General features: G+C 48.4%; 2 protein-coding genes across 2 annotated transcripts; both read left to right on the plus strand.

Moving 5' to 3' along the window:
* Positions 1-213: 213 nt before the first annotated feature.
* On the plus strand, positions 214-2,646 carry LOC136995439 (POTE ankyrin domain family member B-like). The gene has a single exon (XM_067316462.1). The coding sequence runs from the start codon at positions 214-216 to the stop codon at positions 2,644-2,646; it is 2,433 nt and encodes an 810-aa protein (XP_067172563.1).
* Positions 2,647-5,407: 2,761 nt separating this feature from the next.
* Positions 5,408-7,840, plus strand: LOC136995440 (POTE ankyrin domain family member B-like). Its single transcript, XM_067316463.1, has one exon. The coding sequence runs from the start codon at positions 5,408-5,410 to the stop codon at positions 7,838-7,840; it is 2,433 nt and encodes an 810-aa protein (XP_067172564.1).
* The last annotated feature ends 5,460 nt before the right edge of the window (positions 7,841-13,300 follow it).

Here is a 13,300-nt window from a genome sequence, read left to right on the forward strand (position 1 = left end):
GCGTCGGTGCGCGCTCGCCCTCGGCCTGGGGGCTCCGAGCCCGCGACCCCCGCGCCCGCAGCCCGCCGGGGCTCAGCCCCGCAGCAGCTGTCCCGGGCCGCGGCCACCGGTTGGGGCTCTGCTCCTTTCCCCCGTCCGCGGGGCCCGGCTCTGTGCGGCCCCTCCTGCCAGCGCTGCCGCGAGGCGTTGCCGCGTCCTCGTCGCCGCAGCAGCATGAGGAGGTTCTTCGGGCTCTTCTGCAAGGGGCAGGGGCAGCCGCCGCACAGCGGCGCTTCCCTGCCCTGCGTCGCTGCAGCCTACGAGATCCGGGAGAAGGACCTGGGCAGACTGCACCGTGCGGCCACCGGCGGCGACCTGGCCCAGGTGCAGCGGCGGCGATGGCTGCTGAGACTCGGCATCAACAGGCAGGACAAGGAGAAGCGGACACCTCTGCATCTTGCTTGTGCTAACGGGCATTCGGAGGTTGTCAAGTATTTAGTCGAGAACAAATGCAAGCTAAATGCTTGCGACAGTTTCAAGAGATCGCCGCTGATGAAGGCAGTGCAGTGCCAGCAAGAGGAGTGTGTCGCCATTCTGCTAGCACATGGTGCTGACCATAGTCTTGCAGACGCTGACGGCAACACTGCCCTTCACCTGGCTGCCAGAGCTCCTAACATCTCTCTAGCAGGGCAGTTACTTGAGCACAACGCCCATATCGAGGCACAGAATAAGATGGGACATACTCCCCTTTCTCTTGCTGTAACTGAGCATCACAAAGAAATGGTGGAGTTCCTGCTTCAAAAGGGATCTGATGTGCATGCTCGAGATCCAGCTGAAAGGACCCCTCTTATGCTTGCTGCATCTGCTGGGGACATGAGCGTAGTAGAAGTCCTCCTTCGATATGGGGCTGATGTTTCCCAGAAGGACATTTTTGAATGGACAGCTGAGGACTACGCTAGAAAGTTTGGACGTGATCAGGTTAGTGAACAACTGGCAGACTACACAGATGGGGAAAAAGCAGGAGAAGCTTCTGCAGGCTGTGCAAAAGGTGTGCCAGCGCTTAGCACTCCTCCTGGGGCAAGACCTGCTGGCTTTGCGTTAGGTGCACCTGCTCTGGACAGAGAAGTGAGAGATGGCTTCTCTCAGGAAGGCTTTGTAGGAATGTGCGAGGAAGAGCAGAGCGATGAGAGCTGTCCTGCTTCTGAGAAAGAAAAGCTCAGTTTAGCTGCCAAGGAAGAATCACCTGAAAGGGAGGGAGAGGAGGTTACGGATGGTCCTCAAGTCCCGCATACTGCAGAAGACCTTGCAGGCATGAGAGATGTTACATTGGCAGCAGCAGTGGACCGGGAGGAAGATCCACGGGATTCCCAGAGCCTGCATTCCTTGCCCGCATGCCCGAGTCCAGAGGCAGCAGCGAAACTTCAGGAGTCTGCAGACGAGAGAGAAAAGCTTGAAGGACACAAGGCTGCCACAACACAAACAGATTTTCAGTATGGCGGACAGGCTGTGGTTGGACAGCTGCAGGAGGAGGCTGCTAATGCTCTTGAAAAGCAGTTGATTCTAGAAGGTTCACTTGAAGTCACAAAGCTTTACTGCAGTGAACTGAAAGAAGACAAATTGCGGTTACAAGAGGAACTGGACAGGGTTAAAGCCAAGCTGCAGGAGTCGGAAGAACAGCGTATACAAGCTGAGCATTGTGTTCAGGAGTTGAAGGCAGCCCTGGAAAATAAGCAAAGGGAAACAGTAGCATCTTCCCAGAAACTGCAGGACCTTCTGGAAGCCTCTTTGGGAACCATTAATCTAAAACAACTGGAAGAACGAGTGCGACGACTTGAACTTGAAAATGCCAGACTGGAAGGCACAGCTCAACAACAGACAGTTAGAACCCAAGTTCTGCAGAAAGACCTGCAAGCCGCTGCCTCAGTTCATAGTCACCTGGAGGACTTGATCACTGGCTTACCAACAAAACACGTGCCTTCAGAGGAAGACCAAAATCAGCAGTGTAGGAGCAAAGGAAAGCCGTTGAAGACAATGGCAGAATGGACACGACCAACAGAAGCCCGTCTGGAGCAAGTAGTGGTAAGAAACATCGAACTGCAGGAAGAACGCAACAGGTCCCAGAGGCTTCTGGAAGAAGCTATGAAGAAACTGAGGATGTACGAGAGGCAAGAGAGTGAATCCCAGTTGAATTTCCAGGACGAAATGGAGGGTGCATGTTCTGGAATGGGCAGTGAGGTTGGCAGGTTAAGAACAGAGGTCCGTGAACTTTCCCGCTGGCTGGAGGCAGAGCGGAGAAACTCAAGGCAGCTAGAAAGAACAAATAAAAGTTTGCAAGAAGACTGGACTTTGATGCATGGGAGCTTGGAAAAGCTGCGGAAGAGAAAGAGGCTGCTGGAAGAAGAGGTGGGTTTCCTCAGATGTCAGGTAAATGCCAAGATGAGGGATCACAGCCAGAGAGAACAGTATAAAAGGGAGAGTGAACAAAGGGCTGGACAAAAGCTACAGCAGAAGCTACAGGAAGTCAATCTACTTGTGCAGACACAGGCAGCCACCCACAACAGAACAGAACAAATAAGAGCCACTGCTCAAGCTTCCATGGCAAAACGACTGCGGCAGAGAATTAGAGATTTAGAATTGGAAGCGCATCTCAGAAAACAGATGCAGTGAGCCAGAGCGAATGAGGGACTTGCGGAAGCCAGTGCCGCACACCTTCATGAGTGCTGCGGAAGCCACTGTCTGGTGACGAACCCAGTGGGCAATGCTTCCTCCGTGAGAGACAGACTGGAAGCTCATATGACTGAGGTGTGGTGGGAGTGGTCAAAAATATCGCTGAAGAGCTTGAGCAAGTCACTGCTGAACTGAGAATTGGATCTGTTGGAGCTTCTCCCTGGGCATCTCCTGAAGGATCTTCAGAAAACGTAGACCAGGACCCAGTTGCCAGGGCAATACAAGAGTACCACAGCGTTCTGACCAAAAATGTTATGATTTGATTTGAATAAAAGGACTAGGGAGTGTCTGTGCGAAATTATTTTGTTTGCATAGTCTGCCAATGGTTTCCCATCCCACGGTGCAGATGCGAGAAATCCTTATCACTAGAAAGAGTGATCTGAAGCTGCTGTAACAGAATAGCCAAGGTCTTTGTGACTGCTAGTGGCCGATGCTGTGGCAACTGTAACCCTGGTGAAGGGCAGTACTGTGGGACCTCTGCATCAGTAACACAAGCAGCTTGACTTATCTTGGGGAGTTACCCGCCATTATGAAAGAGCTGTATTTGTCATTTTGTGTCTATAAAAGTTGTTACTGATCAGAAGATGCTAGAACAGAAGAAGTCTCCGTTCCAGAAAGCTAAGAGTGGTTATGCTGAGATGAATGAAGACTAAAAAAAAATGTGCCTTCTACCTAATAACTGAAGGACTTGCATTACTAGGCAGTGAGGAAAAGCAACCATTGCCACCATTGTCGTAGGAGTACAACAGTGATGTAGAGATAATCATATGCGGTATTTAACCGAAAATATTCTGGGTGGGTTTTTTTGTTTTTTTTTCCCCATTTAAAAATTTACTTCAAAATTTAGTCCTTGGATGAAGGGGCAGAGTGCACGTCAGCAAGTTTGCTGATGATACCAAACTGGGAGGAGTGGCTGATACACCTGAGGCCTGTGCTGCCATTGAAAGGGACCTGGAAAGGCTGGAGAGATGGGCAGAGGGGAACCTCCTGAAGTTCAGTAAAGGGAAGTGCAGAGTCCTGCTCCTAGAGAGTACAGGCTGGGGGCCGACCTGCTGGAAAGCAGCCTTGCAGAGAAGGACCTGGGAGTCTTGGTGAACCACAAGTTGACCACGAGCCAGCAGTGTGCCCTTGTGGCCAAGAAGGCCAATGGTATCGTGGGCTGCATCAGGAAGAGTGTTGCCAGCAGGTCGAGGGAGGTGATCCTCCCCCTCTGCTCAGCCCTGGTGAGGCCACACCTGGAGTACCGTGTCCAGTTCTGGGCTCCCCAGTACAAGAGAGACACGGTGGAGCTACTGGAGAGAGTCCAGCGGAGGGCTACAAAGGTGATGAGGGGACTGGAGAGTCTCTCCTATGAGGAAAGGCTGAGAGAGCTGGGCCTGTTCGGCCTGGAGAAGGGAAGCCTGAGGGGGGGTCTTATCAATGTGTATAAATATCTGAAGGGAGGGTGTCAAGAGGATGGGGCCAGACTCTTTTCAGTAGTGTCCAGTGACAAGGCAAGAGGCAGTGGGCACAAACTGAAACACAGGAGGTTCCATCTGAGCATATGGAAAAACTTCTTCACTGTCAGGGTGACAGAGCACTGGAACAGGTTGCCCAGAGAGGTGGTGGAGTCTCAAAAGACGCCTGGACAGGGTCCTGGGCGGCCTGTTGTAGGTGGCCCTGCTTGAGCAGGGCAGTTGGACTAGATGACCTCCAGAGGTCTCTTCCAACCTCAATCATTCTGTGGTTCTACGATTTCAAAAATAAATAAAGCCTGTGAGCCAGAATCTGTTAGAAGAACACAGTTCCAGAGATTTATCTTTTAATATCTCAGAAAACTTGGTGACTTTCTGACCCTAGGTTTTACCTAGAGTAGCTCTGTGGCAATTTCTGCTTGGTGTTGAGAATGAGTTACTGGGTTGGGCATCTGAGGGAGTTTCAGTCACAACACGCCAGAAGCTCCTCAGGAAAGACCACCAGTATTCTAGAGATGCCTGACGTTAGTGTTGTATCCTGACGCTTAACTCAGTCCTGCATTGCTGTAAGTACATAAATGTGGGATATCTAAAGGGCGGAGTGGGGAGAGCTTGAGGGATGAGGCACCGTGGCAGGCGGGGAGGCGAGGGCAGCCGTGGGGATGCGGCGCCTGCCGCAGCCCTGGGCCAGGCAGGGGCCGCCCGGCGCCCTGAAGGAGGAGGCAGCGCCTACCCTCCCCTCCCCTCCCCTCCCCTCCCCTCCCCTCCCCTCCCCTCCCCTCCCCTCCCCTCCCCTCCCGGCGCCCGGCGGCCGCCCCGGCCCGGCTCGGCCCGCGCCACCCTCCCCCCGAGCCGCCCTCGCGGCACTGCGCGGCCGCGCCCGGCCTCCGCGCCGCAGCGCCCCGCCGCCTCCCCTTGCTGCCTTGTGACGTCCCCGAGCGCGCGCCGCGGCCGTTGCGCAGCGCCCCCTGGAGGCGGTTTCCCTCAGTGCTGGCGCCGCCGCTGCGCGAGTGGCAGCGTGTCCCTTGCTGGGAGCGTCGGTGCGCGCTCGCCCTCGGCCTGGGGGCTCCGAGCCCGCGACCCCCGCGCCCGCAGCCCGCCGGGGCTCAGCCCCGCAGCAGCTGTCCCGGGCCGCGGCCACCGGTTGGGGCTCTGCTCCTTTCCCCCGTCCGCGGGGCCCGGCTCTGTGCGGCCCCTCCTGCCAGCGCTGCCGCGAGGCGTTGCCGCGTCCTCGTCGCCGCAGCAGCATGAGGAGGTTCTTCGGGCTCTTCTGCAAGGGGCAGGGGCAGCCGCCGCACAGCGGCGCTTCCCTGCCCTGCGTCGCTGCAGCCTACGAGATCCGGGAGAAGGACCTGGGCAGACTGCACCGTGCGGCCACCGGCGGCGACCTGGCCCAGGTGCAACGGCGGCGATGGCTGCTGAGACTCGGCATCAACAGGCAGGACAAGGAGAAGCGGACACCTCTGCATCTTGCTTGTGCTAACGGGCATTCGGAGGTTGTCAAGTATTTAGTCGAGAACAAATGCAAGCTAAATGCTTGCGACAGTTTCAAGAGATCGCCGCTGATGAAGGCAGTGCAGTGCCAGCAAGAGGAGTGTGTCGCCATTCTGCTAGCACATGGTGCTGACCATAGTCTTGCAGACGCTGACGGCAACACTGCCCTTCACCTGGCTGCCAGAGCTCCTAACATCTCTCTAGCAGGGCAGTTACTTGAGCACAACGCCCATATCGAGGCACAGAATAAGATGGGACATACTCCCCTTTCTCTTGCTGTAACTGAGCATCACAAAGAAATGGTGGAGTTCCTGCTTCAAAAGGGATCTGATGTGCATGCTCGAGATCCAGCTGAAAGGACCCCTCTTATGCTTGCTGCATCTGCTGGGGACATGAGCGTAGTAGAAGTCCTCCTTCGATATGGGGCTGATGTTTCCCAGAAGGACATTTTTGAATGGACAGCTGAGGACTACGCTAGAAAGTTTGGACGTGATCAGGTTAGTGAACAACTGGCAGACTACACAGATGGGGAAAAAGCAGGAGAAGCTTCTGCAGGCTGTGCAAAAGGTGTGCCAGCGCTTAGCACTCCTCCTGGGGCAAGACCTGCTGGCTTTGCGTTAGGTGCACCTGCTCTGGACAGAGAAGTGAGAGATGGCTTCTCTCAGGAAGGCTTTGTAGGAATGTGCGAGGAAGAGCAGAGCGATGAGAGCTGTCCTGCTTCTGAGAAAGAAAAGCTCAGTTTAGCTGCCAAGGAAGAATCACCTGAAAGGGAGGGAGAGGAGGTTACGGATGGTCCTCAAGTCCCGCATACTGCAGAAGACCTTGCAGGCATGAGAGATGTTACATTGGCAGCAGCAGTGGACCGGGAGGAAGATCCACGGGATTCCCAGAGCCTGCATTCCTTGCCCGCATGCCCGAGTCCAGAGGCAGCAGCGAAACTTCAGGAGTCTGCAGACGAGAGAGAAAAGCTTGAAGGACACAAGGCTGCCACAACACAAACAGATTTTCAGTATGGCGGACAGGCTGTGGTTGGACAGCTGCAGGAGGAGGCTGCTAATGCTCTTGAAAAGCAGTTGATTCTAGAAGGTTCACTTGAAGTCACAAAGCTTTACTGCAGTGAACTGAAAGAAGACAAATTGCGGTTACAAGAGGAACTGGACAGGGTTAAAGCCAAGCTGCAGGAGTCGGAAGAACAGCGTATACAAGCTGAGCATTGTGTTCAGGAGTTGAAGGCAGCCCTGGAAAATAAGCAAAGGGAAACAGTAGCATCTTCCCAGAAACTGCAGGACCTTCTGGAAGCCTCTTTGGGAACCATTAATCTAAAACAACTGGAAGAACGAGTGCGACGACTTGAACTTGAAAATGCCAGACTGGAAGGCACAGCTCAACAACAGACAGTTAGAACCCAAGTTCTGCAGAAAGACCTGCAAGCCGCTGCCTCAGTTCATAGTCACCTGGAGGACTTGATCACTGGCTTACCAACAAAACACGTGCCTTCAGAGGAAGACCAAAATCAGCAGTGTAGGAGCAAAGGAAAGCCGTTGAAGACAATGGCAGAATGGACACGACCAACAGAAGCCCGTCTGGAGCAAGTAGTGGTAAGAAACATCGAACTGCAGGAAGAACGCAACAGGTCCCAGAGGCTTCTGGAAGAAGCTATGAAGAAACTGAGGATGTACGAGAGGCAAGAGAGTGAATCCCAGTTGAATTTCCAGGACGAAATGGAGGGTGCATGTTCTGGAATGGGCAGTGAGGTTGGCAGGTTAAGAACAGAGGTCCGTGAACTTTCCCACTGGCTGGAGGCAGAGCGGAGAAACTCAAGGCAGCTAGAAAGAACAAATAAAAGTTTGCAAGAAGACTGGACTTTGATGCATGGGAGCTTGGAAAAGCTGCGGAAGAGAAAGAGGCTGCTGGAAGAAGAGGTGGGTTTCCTCAGATGTCAGGTAAATGCCAAGATGAGGGATCACAGCCAGAGAGAACAGTATAAAAGGGAGAGTGAACAAAGGGCTGGACAAAAGCTACAGCAGAAGCTACAGGAAGTCAATCTACTTGTGCAGACACAGGCAGCCACCCACAACAGAACAGAACAAATAAGAGCCACTGCTCAAGCTTCCATGGCAAAACGACTGCGGCAGAGAATTAGAGATTTAGAATTGGAAGCGCATCTCAGAAAACAGATGCAGTGAGCCAGAGCGAATGAGGGACTTGCGGAAGCCAGTGCCGCACACCTTCATGAGTGCTGCGGAAGCCACTGTCTGGTGACGAACCCAGTGGGCAATGCTTCCTCCGTGAGAGACAGACTGGAAGCTCATATGACTGAGGTGTGGTGGGAGTGGTCAAAAATATCGCTGAAGAGCTTGAGCAAGTCACTGCTGAACTGAGAATTGGATCTGTTGGAGCTTCTCCCTGGGCATCTCCTGAAGGATCTTCAGAAAACGTAGACCAGGACCCAGTTGCCAGGGCAATACAAGAGTACCACAGCGTTCTGACCAAAAATGTTATGATTTGATTTGAATAAAAGGACTAGGGAGTGTCTGTGCGAAATTATTTTGTTTGCATAGTCTGCCAATGGTTTCCCATCCCACGGTGCAGATGCGAGAAATCCTTATCACTAGAAAGAGTGATCTGAAGCTGCTGCAACAGAATAGCCAAGGTCTTTGTGACTGCTAGTGGCCGATGCTGTGGCAACTGTAACCCTGGTGAAGGGCAGTACTGTGGGACCTCTGCATCAGTAACACAAGCAGCTTGACTTATCTTGGGGAGTTACCCGCCATTATGAAAGAGCTGTATTTGTCATTTTGTGTCTATAAAAGTTGTTACTGATCAGAAGATGCTAGAACAGAAGAAGTCTCCGTTCCAGAAAGCTAAGAGTGGTTATGCTGAGATGAATGAAGACTAAAAAAAAATGTGCCTTCTACCTAATAACTGAAGGACTTGCATTACTAGGCAGTGAGGAAAAGCAACCATTGCCACCATTGTCGTAGGAGTACAACAGTGATGTAGAGATAATCATATGCGGTATTTAACCGAAAATATTCTGGGCGGGTTTTTTTGTTTTTTTTTCCCCATTTAAAAATTTACTTCAAAATTTAGTCCTTGGATGAAGGGGCAGAGTGCACGTCAGCAAGTTTGCTGATGATACCAAACTGGGAGGAGTGGCTGATACACCTGAGGGCTGTGCTGCCATTGAAAGGGACCTGGAAAGGCTGGAGAGATGGGCAGAGGGGAACCTCCTGAAGTTCAGTAAAGGGAAGTGCAGAGTCCTGCTCCTAGAGAGTACAGGCTGGGGGCCGACCTGCTGGAAAGCAGCCTTGCAGAGAAGGACCTGGGAGTCTTGGTGAACCACAAGTTGACCACGAGCCAGCAGTGTGCCCTTGTGGCCAAGAAGGCCAATGGTATCGTGGGCTGCATCAGGAAGAGTGTTGCCAGCAGGTCGAGGGAGGTGATCCTCCCCCTCTGCTCAGCCCTGGTGAGGCCACACCTGGAGTACCGTGTCCAGTTCTGGGCTCCCCAGTACAAGAGAGATGTGAAGCTACTGGAGTGAGTCCAGCGAAGGGCTACAAAGATGATGAAGGGACTGGAGCATCTCTCCTATGAGGAAAGGCTGAGAGAGCTGGGCCTGTTCGGCCTGGAGAAGGGAAGCCTGAGGGGGGGTCTTATCAATGTCTATAAATATCTGAAGGGAGGGTGTCAAGAGGATGGGGCCAGACTCTTTTCAGTAGTGTCCAGTGACAAGGCAAGAGGCAGTGGGCACAAACTGAAACACAGGAGGTTCCATCTGAGCATATGGAAAAACTTCTTCACTGTCAGGGTGACAGAGCACTGGAACAGGTTGCCCAGAGAGGTGGTGGAGTCTCCTTCTCTGGAGATATTCAAAATCCACCTGGACGCGATCCTGTGCAACATGCTGTAGGTGACCCTGCCTGAGCAGGGGGGTTGGACTAGGTGATCTGTAGAGATCCCTTCCAACCTCAACCATTCTGTGATGTTACGGTACTGAAGCAGGGACAGAAAATGGTTACTTAACAGAGTCTGCCCTTGTCATTGAAGATGATAGTCATCTCAAAGATAACCATGTAAAGGTAGGGTAGCTCGTTGTCAGGTGTTTATTTAGAGTCCCTATTTAGTTAAAAAGGGGCAAATCCAGAGAGTAATTTATCCCAACTACCAGGCATCTATCTTGCAACAGGCTAAATTGTCCTCTGTAAGTGCTTTGTCCCTCTCTGCTGACTACAGAAAGAACTGAGAAGACTATTTGAAACTGGATACCTCACTTCAAGATGGCTATATTTAGATGAGATGATCTTAATGTATGACTAGAAGTTGCCAACTATACCTAAGTAATGAGGAAGAATCTGTTTAATATAGATCAAGTAGATGTTGATAAATTAATTAAGAGTGGCTCATAAGGACCACGTGCAGCTATGCCCACCAAGGCAAATCCTTAGCTGAAGAAGCTGCCTTTTGAAAATCCCTGCCCATATGAGCAAGCAGGACCTTAAAATGTTGTTAATAACATGATATATACAATCTGTGTTTCAGGAAATCCCAGTATCTCTGGTTGCTGGAAACCAGAAGAACATAGCAGGGGACAAGTCACCTCATACTTGCCCTATAGCTCATATTCTTTCTGAAAGCACCCACAGCCTGGGTCAAAAGGAAGATACTGGGCCAGACCATTTGTCTTACCCAGTATGGACCTTGTTACATTAAAAGACTAAAGAATCTCTTCAGTTCTCCAGCTTGAAAGTTTTCTCTTACCTGTCATATAAGCCATAAATTCCTCCCAGAAGTTATAATGAAGACTATTTTTCAGAAACACATCTGATTTTGTTCTAACAGTTTCCAGCAACAGTGAGTCCACTACCTTTCCTTGTAAACAGTTCTACCTTTTGAGTTGTTCAGAAAATAATGTCTATTCTACAGAAAGTTCTGGCATTTCAACATAGGTTTTGATTTCAAATCAAGACAAACGCACAAAAAAGCCTTGACATTTGAAATTGTGTCTCTGAACACTACCAATTCTTTTTAAAAAGTAACGGATCTAAATGTTGAGTTCTTACACTGGTTATTTGCTTCAATTTTATACTGAATCATCACAATAACACATGAAATACCTAATATACTTACAAAATTCTAGACTGAATGTCTGTAATAAATTTAATTAAAATTCTAATTATAATATTTTAAATTAACAGAAAGGTCTAAACAAAAAATAATTAAAATCATAATGTAAAAAGGAATATTTTTACTTTACAAAAATGAGACAGTTAAGGATTATCCAAACAAACTAAATTCAAAATGATGCATTGACATCTTTTCTCCCTGGTGAAAACCTGTCAGAATGACACATTCTGGAAAAACACTTCAGTTTGGGTGATGCTACATTTTTCTCGTGGAAAACTGTTATGTCTTTTTTATTGTTATTAGTCTTGCTGACTTTCCTCAAATTTTGAGAAGTGTTAGGAAAGTTTTTAATGAATGATATACTCAGGACCCTCACAAACCTTTTTTTCTGAATATAAAATTGTGTGGTAACCATGAATTTCTTTTTAGGATGGGGATTTTTTTTTTTAATTTTGCACAATGTAGAAGAAATACAAAATAAAGAAGCAGAATAAAAACAATTAAAGGCAAAAGAGCAGCAATGTTTCATTCTCATAAACTCTGAATGTATTAGAAATAAAGACTGCTCTCAGATATGGCAGGGAAGATGATGATTATAGATGATATTATGAAGACATTGCTTTCTCCCAGAAATGAAATGAATTGGATTGACAAAAGCATATAGAGCTTGGGTCCCCTCCATCCCACCCTCTCCCCAGGGCAAAAATAAAAAAGGAGCAAGACGTGGCCATTTACATTAGCGTAAATGGTTTTGAATGTATTTATTTCAAAGATCTGTGTTAAAGACTGAAGGGTCATGAGGAATATGCCAGAGACGTTTCCCAAGGGACAGGGAACATACATTAAAATGAAAAGAGAAACGTGTACAAATTAATCAAGTAGTGACTATGGGTGCTTTCAGCATCTTTAACATTGGTTGGGGAACATTTAACAATCAATATGTATAGTAAACAATAGCCTGCTATAGCGAAATGTCACACACGCTTCCCAGAATGGCTAATATCAAGATCAAAACTAATAAGTAAACCGGACTGTGTGATTAGCTGTGATTGAATATAACATTTTTGAAAGGGATAATTTTCGTAGCCAAGAAGTAGGGCCCTGTTTTGCACAAAAAAGGGACACGAGACACCTTTTAGTGCAGCACTTTCAAATACAAAGGGCTTCATCGGACTGTGAAGAATGAATCCTTTGCTGGTGAAGATGGAAATGTTATACTAAAGTAAAACAGCAATGCTAGTGTGAAATGAGAAAACCCCAGATTTCCCTTTTGACTGTTAATTTAAGAGATAAATAAGAAAAACAAGGATTAGAACACAGACCTCCTTTCTCTCAGCGGAGTATCACAGGCATTAGGCTTCCAAATTATGTTTTCTTTTTCATGCTCTCTCCCTATGAATATTGATGAACCAGTGTGTAGCCAGGAATGCCTCAACAGGAGTCGTGAATTTACGTATATTTGGGGGATAGGGCCTGTCCTTGGGTAATGGAAGATGCAGAATTAAATCCATTCAGGCTCAGGAAGGCCGACTCTTAAGTGCTCTAAGCACTAGGTTATACAGAAGGAAAGATGAAAACTAGGAATAAATCAAAAACACTGCAGAAAATTTTACCTCTTGTCTCTTAATAAAATTCCCAGACCTACATGGTATTCATCTTTCTAAGTGCTGGTTTAAACAACGAAATGTGGCATGTAATGTCCCAGTAAAAATCCTTTATGTATGAAAACTGAACACACCATGATATTCAATACTTGTTTTCACTAAATATCTAGGCAGCTAGGTGGCAAATGTTTACTCTGATCTTGCTTCAGTTTAAGAACAAGTAAAGCTCAGAACATGTGTGAGTATGTGTCTGTGTGTGTGTATATGTACACAAAATATCTCAAAGCGACCATAACAGGGGAAAAAAAAAAAAAAAAAAAAGCTTGATGGGGATTCTGGAAAAAAAGTATCAAAATTCTATAAGCTTACGAAACAGTAAGAGAAAAATAAAGAGGTCAGAAAAGTGTAAAGAAAAGAGGAAAAGTGCAAGTCACAGAAGCAAGCCTTTTACAAATCAACATAGCCAACATATATTGGAGGGAAAAATAAAATAAAACAAAGCTGTGAAACTATTATTCAAAAAGAAGCTTCTTTGCCCCAAGGCTGTAGCTGAGGCTGGGGCTCATCAACCCTTGCTCCCTGCTGACTTAAAGAGAAGAATTTCAAATAAGAGAGTTCGAAGAACAAAAGATGTGAATCTCAAAGCAACTAACGAAAGAAAAGGAAGAGTAAGCTCCACCTCCCACCCTGAGCTAACTCAAGAAGTAGTGAAGAAGTATGAGCACAGCAGAGCTTTTTCTTTCTTTTCTTTTGCAAACTCTGGAGGAAAAAGAAAAAGGAGAGGAAAAAAAGAAGTCAGAACATTCCTGGATGGAAACTTCAAACACGTAAAGACAAAAATAAAGCTTCAATAGGCAGTCTCCATAAATATATCCTATGCATGCATGTGTGTAAGTATTTTTCTCCTTTGTCTCT

This window comes from Apteryx mantelli, chromosome Z (genome assembly GCF_036417845.1).
Source record: "Apteryx mantelli isolate bAptMan1 chromosome Z, bAptMan1.hap1, whole genome shotgun sequence".
Classification (NCBI taxonomy): Eukaryota; Metazoa; Chordata; class Aves; order Apterygiformes; family Apterygidae; genus Apteryx; species Apteryx mantelli.

What these genes read in the sequence shown, in the direction of transcription:
- LOC136995439 (XM_067316462.1), top strand. Translation starts at nt 214, where the DNA reads ATGAGGAGGTTCTTCGGGCTCTTCTGCAAGGGGCAGGGGCAGCCGCCG.
- LOC136995440 (XM_067316463.1), top strand. Translation starts at nt 5,408, where the DNA reads ATGAGGAGGTTCTTCGGGCTCTTCTGCAAGGGGCAGGGGCAGCCGCCG.